This window comes from Rhyacophila brunnea, unplaced genomic scaffold (genome assembly GCF_057557595.1).
Source record: "Rhyacophila brunnea isolate RB1 unplaced genomic scaffold, BYU_Rbru_1.0 scaffold_5, whole genome shotgun sequence".
Taxonomy (NCBI): domain Eukaryota; kingdom Metazoa; phylum Arthropoda; class Insecta; order Trichoptera; family Rhyacophilidae; genus Rhyacophila; species Rhyacophila brunnea.
In genome coordinates this window covers 8,709,683-8,716,141 of record NW_028233170.1, presented here as the reverse complement: position 1 = coordinate 8,716,141, position 6,459 = coordinate 8,709,683, and the positions used below count along the sequence as shown (strand labels likewise).

The 6,459-nt window shown below is 32.9% G+C and overlaps 1 protein-coding gene across 1 annotated transcript; it reads right to left on the bottom strand.

The window, feature by feature from the left end:
- Window positions 1-653: 653 nt before the first annotated feature.
- Window positions 654-6,347, bottom strand: LOC147065988 (U6 snRNA-associated Sm-like protein LSm4). Its single transcript, XM_085956155.1, has 5 exons — window positions 6,283-6,347; window positions 6,165-6,206; window positions 3,174-3,272; window positions 1,768-1,954; window positions 654-874 (listed from the first exon to the last, which is right to left on the bottom strand). The coding sequence occupies exons 1-5, from the start codon at window positions 6,283-6,285 to the stop codon at window positions 714-716; spliced, it is 492 nt and encodes a 163-aa protein (XP_085812281.1). The 5' UTR covers window positions 6,286-6,347; the 3' UTR covers window positions 654-713.
- Between the last annotated feature and the right edge of the window lie 112 nt (window positions 6,348-6,459).

The window sequence follows — 6,459 nt, the reverse complement described above, 5'->3', positions numbered from 1 at the left end:
CGCACCTGAGCTGGCAGAAAAAACAACTGACAAATTGTAGAAATCCATACTAAGAATCACTAGGGCAAAAGTCTCCTTAGGATATTGGATTCGTCCACCATTTTAATGTGTTTTTTTATGGGTTGACGGTTAAAAACTTCAAAGATCCGGCCTTTAATTATCACTTTTAAGCTATTTGTAAAAATTCAGAAAAGGGTGTTTTCAGACTATGGTATTTTTTTATCCAAACATATTTTGAGAAATGATGACTATGTTTTTACGTTAATCAAATGTAATATAATAATATGTTTTGAACAAAGTTTTAAACTGTATGAGAAAAAAATATGAAACTGAAAGAATGAGGTCTTTTTTTTTTCTTTTTTTTTTCCGACCATGTCCGATCCTAATAGGATCATATGGGCCTCCACAGAGTAGAGGTTTGTATTAACAGATTTTGTTTTTTACGAGAAATGGATGTCAGCCACTTGCTCAACCTATTAGGTCCATACCCTGACTCACGCACAAATTGAAAAACGATATGTGTACTTGCCAGACCCAGGATTCGAACCTGAGACCCACGGCGTGATAATCCAACGCTTGTGACACTGTTTTATCCCGAGACCTTAATTGTGTTGGTATTTTGATAGTGGTAGTAGTAATAACACAAGAGATTTATTTAAAAAAGTATTTATTGAATGATTAAAAGTTCTTATAATTAGTGGCAGTATGATAATTTATTGTTTTTGTTTTGGTTTGTTTTGTGGATTCCTTCCTGGTCCACCGCCTCCGCCACCTCCTCCGCCTCCACCACCTCCGCTACCGCCACCACCACCACCACCTCCGCCGCCTCCTCTCCCAAGAGGAGCAGGTCTGCCACCACGCCCTCCAAATGCTCCTGAAAATAAATATGACATTTAATCCACATATTGACTATCACTCTACATGGATTTCGTTGATTATGAAAAGGCATTTGATTCTATTAAAAAATTCTCAATTATAGATAACTTGTGCAACCAAGGAATCACTAAGCGCTATATAAACACCCTGAATAACATATATACAGTGGTGCAACAACCATTGTAAAGCTTCATAATTCATTGTGCAAGTTTACAATTAGCAAGTGTGTCCAACAAGGGGAGACTATCACACCTAAATTATTCACCACTACTACACAATAGCTTGCAGGAGAAGAACAATGTAGAAAAAGTAAAGCGGCCGAGCCAAGTAAGAGATGAGAGAGATCGTTTCGCTCGTCATATGATACCGCAAATTTTAGCCATCACTTAAGTTGCCACACACCCAAGTGTGCTTAATAAAGTTATTTTTTAAATGACTCGTTAAAGAACAAAATAGAGACAGACAGAAAGAAAAACAGTTGATCCAACTAAGATGTTGCATTTTTTTTTAAATATAGTAAAATAGGTCTTTAGTGGCAACCATGTTGGGCGGCCTGATTGGCCTCAACAGCTAATTGGACTGAAGTTGATAGCCCTTTAGTAGACATTTTAGGACATTCCAAAAGTATGTTATTTGCATCCTATTATTGATAGCTACAGAGACATGACGTAGGCTGATCAACAAGAGTTTGTAAGCAAGAATACCAAAATCAGTAAACAATTCACACGTTTGGCAATCTGAAGTCAGACTAGCTATCTCTATTCGCCACTTTGTTTGGAAACAACAAGTGTGTGTGTCTGCCCTTATTATTGTATAATGTAATAATATAACGACCGCAGACCACTGAAGGAATAAGTCTAATTGATTAAGCTAATTAATTTGCATGTTTACCTCTCCCTGTGCCCCTGTTGGATCGTTGGTTTTGTCCGCCTCCTCGACCCTTCATTTCACCTCTGCCTCTCGCTTTGACCTGTGTTTCTTCTTTGACCATATCGATCACTTCGTCAGGTATCCGCAAGTATTTTATTGTGCTGCCTCGGATATAACATTCTGGCATCCTCCAAAACTTGTCGCCATCCTATATGCAGGATGAGAAATATATTATAAGTGTAGAATGGTATTGTACAAGACATCTCATTGAGCGATATGCTTTATGTCATAAAATAAGACATTGATTTTTAAATCGATAGGATTGCAGTTTTGAATAATTTGGCACGAAGCATAGCGCATGGAATAATCAGGCTTTTGCTTATGACGCTAACATAATAGATTTTTTTTGTCTCCTTCTCTCCACTGGTTACTTTCCACTAGGCAGAGAGACACCAAGGGGTGATTTCAATTTGAGTTTATGTAATTAATAATAATGAAAAATTTGCATACTTTGTATACAAAAAAAAAATCACCCTACCCTACTTTACCTAACTCACGAAGACTCTAACGTACACAGTAATTATAATTTAGTACCTATACAAATTAATCCCATTTTTTTGATGACCTTATGGATAGAGCATTCATTGGAAAGCGAAAGATGTGAGTTTGATTTCACTCGGTTAAATTTTTTCATCTAGTTTCTTCAATCTTGTGTATTCAGTATTGAATAAAAAAATAATAAAGCTTAAAGACCTTATTAAAAAGATTGATAATTTATGGATACTTGTCTTGCAATATAATATATCCCAAAAGGTAAGGCGGTATAGGTGACGCCCCCGGCTAGTACTTAAGTAACTAAAATAAGAAATATCTTAAGCTCCTGTAAGGGCTTGTTTGCATGGGCACAGTACTAATCATTAGTACTCGCATTAATACCGGCATGTGTAAACGGGCTGAATACTAATGCTTATTACTAACTCGGCCTGTTTACAAGTGGCGGTATTGATGCGAGTAGCGAATACTAGTGATTAGAACTAAGCCTGCGTAAACAGGCCTTAATGCCAAAATAAAACGTTGATATAAGGTGGTATTTAGAATGTTTATACTCTTTTTCTGTGCTAAAGCAAACATGTTCGCGGATATGGCTAGGCGTACAGTGCCGGCCATACAAAAAACGCGAACTTATTCGCCTGTCTTTAAAGACAGAATGCCAGTCTCAGGCGTTTGTTTTGAATAATTTAAAATTCGGAAGAATACAGGTCCAATCATGAGACATTTATCATATACGATTGGTAAGTGTTTATGATAATCTTTAAATATAAAAAAAAAAGGTTTATTTTTGCTAAAAAATTCACGGCCTCTCACTTGCCGCCATACAAAACCTCCCGGCACAGATCAGGTTAAATTAAGTGTAAATAAGTACTTACTCGTGATGTACAAATGACTTCTCTCAGATTTATATTCATCCAATTATCACAGCTTACTAAATGTCCGTTATAAGTTTCTCCATTTTTAAGCTCCACCAGCTGAAAATTTTGCAGAAATATTCAAAATTATTCATAGAATTTAAAACACATAGTCAAAACCCCCATAAGAAGTCAGATAACTACATCGGATATGCAGTGACGTCCATAGACACAATGCCGCTCCTAGGCAGCGCCAAAATGCTGTCCCATTTTTTTTTATATACATAGTATTTTTTATCATCCTTTCATGTCTCCAATATTTAAGAAATATTGTGTTGTATGGATACATTACCAACAGAATGTACCTACATCACAAACATAAAAAATTAAATTTAGATATAAAAAGTGAATAAATATAATATAGGTAAGTATTGTCCGGCAACTTCATCTTGGCTACGTGGCAAATCTGTGAACTACGTACAGCTAATCAAACTTCCGGTTTCAAATTAGGAACGCCCCCAAATTTTTCATTACATTTTTGACACTTCGTATTGGACGCATCTATCAATTAACGTAATTTGAAGCTTTTTATATTCAAAAGATGTCTAACACAATACGAAATGATGTTCGAATTATTATCAGTAAACTTTTGATTTATTGCGAAGAAGAAAAAGAGTCGTATTTAAAAGGTGAGCCTATACAATACTTTCAACAAGCCCATTTTACGGGTTCCTGTCATGTCAGGTATGTCAAAATTCAGTGTTGTAATACTAGAAATATTTCCCCAAATACTGGAAATTATGTTTGTATATTATAAAGTTATGTGTATCGTAATTAGGGATTCCAATCCCGGGATCCCGAGCTATTTTCGATACCTATGAATCCCGGGATTGATAAACATAATCCCGGGATTTCGGGATTGATTTTTTTAATCAATTTTTATGGAAAATAAAATAAAAGCGAAAATATAACAGAAAAAATACTTGTAATAAAAAATAACTACATTATAAATAAACTGAGTTTGAATGAAGTTTGATTTATACCCATGTGTAGGTTGCCGATTCCTTTTATTTTTTCACGTGAATTATTAAAAATGAAAAGATTGGAAAAAATAATACTTTGCACTTTTAATAAAGTATATCATACGTTTTACGGCAGTTTCATATTTGTCTGACTAATTAGATTTATGAAGCGGAAAAGCCATAAATACGCCATGATTATTTGCTTTAATATTTTAAATCTCGCTAATCCATTCATTAAGTCTTTACTATCAGAAACAGCAATCTCCTATTAAATTCACATTATTATTTAAATTACAATATTATTTACTCCGTTAAACTTGTGTATTTCCAAGATTGAACGTATACAATATTAACAATAAATGTCTTAAATTGTATAAGTTAATTATACTAGATTTATTTTTGATCGATTTTATCAATGATATTTGTAAATATAAAATTTTTATATTAACAATGGAAAAAATGCCAATCCCGGGACCAGTCCCGGGATCCCGGGATTGTCAAATTGTAATCCCGAAATCCCGGGATCAGAATTTTGGCTCGGGATTGGATTCCCTAATCGTAATCTATTTTATTAATATTTTTAGACGTATAATAATTAAGTATAAATGATCATTTTAGTTAGTTAATGAATTGTCCTATTTTTTCCTAATTTTTAAACCGATAAGTAGGTACATATTGTTTTAAAATTTATGTAAGGTGGATATAATTTAATTTATAGAAAATTATTTTCACAGTATGTGTTTCTACAACAATTTTACTAAAAATACGATATAAAGACATCATTTGTAAATTATAAAACATGTGATTGGGTCATCAATATAATATTGAATATGTTATATCTTTCACTTCTACTTTTTTACTCATAATTTGTGTTCTAGTTATTTAATTAATAAATACCTGCAGCAATATTATCAGTTAATGTGTGTTCAATGATACATTTCCTTCCAAATTCAATAATTACACTGTAATAATTAACCTAATATAATAGTAATAATTAAGAGGTGAAATTATTTGAAAAAAAAATTCTATTGATATTTATTGAACAATAATTAGACTTATAAATTAATGTACTTATAAACTTACTGAGAATAGAATTGATATAAACTTAAAACCTAATTTCGCGGGATATGTTTTCTCAAAAAATGACAACACTGTGAAATATTCTATATGCGATAAGAGCGACTTCCTGTTGTTGCCTAAATAATGTTGTCGTACAGTAAGTTTGACACCTTCTACAAGGTTCTATTTGGTTGATATTTCTGACACATTTGGTTTGTACCATTTAACAATACAGAGTCATTATTTTCATATCATTTTTACTATGCTATTATTGTACAACATGTAAACAACATAATTTTAGCTATTTCTATAAGTATCATATTTCTATATATTCTAAATGATTCTCCTCGATTTGCCGCCCTTCGAGTAACTGCCGCCCCCAAGCGACGCTCAATCTGCCTACCTCCATGGGACCTCAATGCGGACATGCTATTCCTGTATTTTTATGTTAACAATAGCAGCATCAATAAATCAGTCAATCAGTAGTTTATCTAGGAATATCATGATACTGTCCTTTAATAAGTAAGAAACACAATATGATCATTGTAAAATAATCTAATTGCACAATAATTTTAATGTCATTCTAGAATACTCAAGAAGTGATGTAGAGCAGTGCTAGTGCAAATATATTAAATACAGGCCATTCAATTAAATACACGAGTTATCTGAAATACTTCCAGTAACTCTCTTCATGATAAAACAACATTTATTAAGTAGGTATCTCACAAAGCAGAGGTGAGTGAAGAATATGTAGTACACATTCTATTTTTCTTATAAATATTCTTCCGTATTCATTATTAAAATTGCTAGAAGGTACTGACACAGATGATAAAATGCTGGACATCACACTTTTGTATAATAATGTCCGATTAACAACAATATACGACATTAATTATTATGAAAATTTAGAGGTTATACTTTAAGTACTTACCATGGGATGGTTTTGAGCAGTCCGCAGAAGTGATAACGGAAGCTGGAATAAAAGTACACAAGATTAAAAAAGATATTCAATATATCATGCGATCTAATTCAGATTGCGTATTATTTACCATGTTTTGTTCGAGATTGCCGGTAATATTTCATAAACGTCAGTTTTCCAGTTTTCTTCTTCAATATTTATCCATAGACAATTGAAATGCTCTAATTTAATGTTGCCATCTCTGCAAAGTAAGAATAAAGTTGATATAACCAATAAAACAATTATTCTACATTCTGGATATCTAAAA

What these genes read in the sequence shown, in the direction of transcription:
- LOC147065988 (XM_085956155.1), bottom strand. An exon ending in AAGTCATTTGTACATCACGA is followed by an intron (nt 1,955 to 3,173) that starts GTAAGTACTTAT and finishes TCCTGCATATAG; the next exon opens with GATGGCGACAAGTTTTGGAG. An exon ending in CAACAGGGGCACAGGGAGAG is followed by an intron (nt 875 to 1,767) that starts GTAAACATGCAA and finishes ATTTATTTTCAG; the next exon opens with GAGCATTTGGAGGGCGTGGT.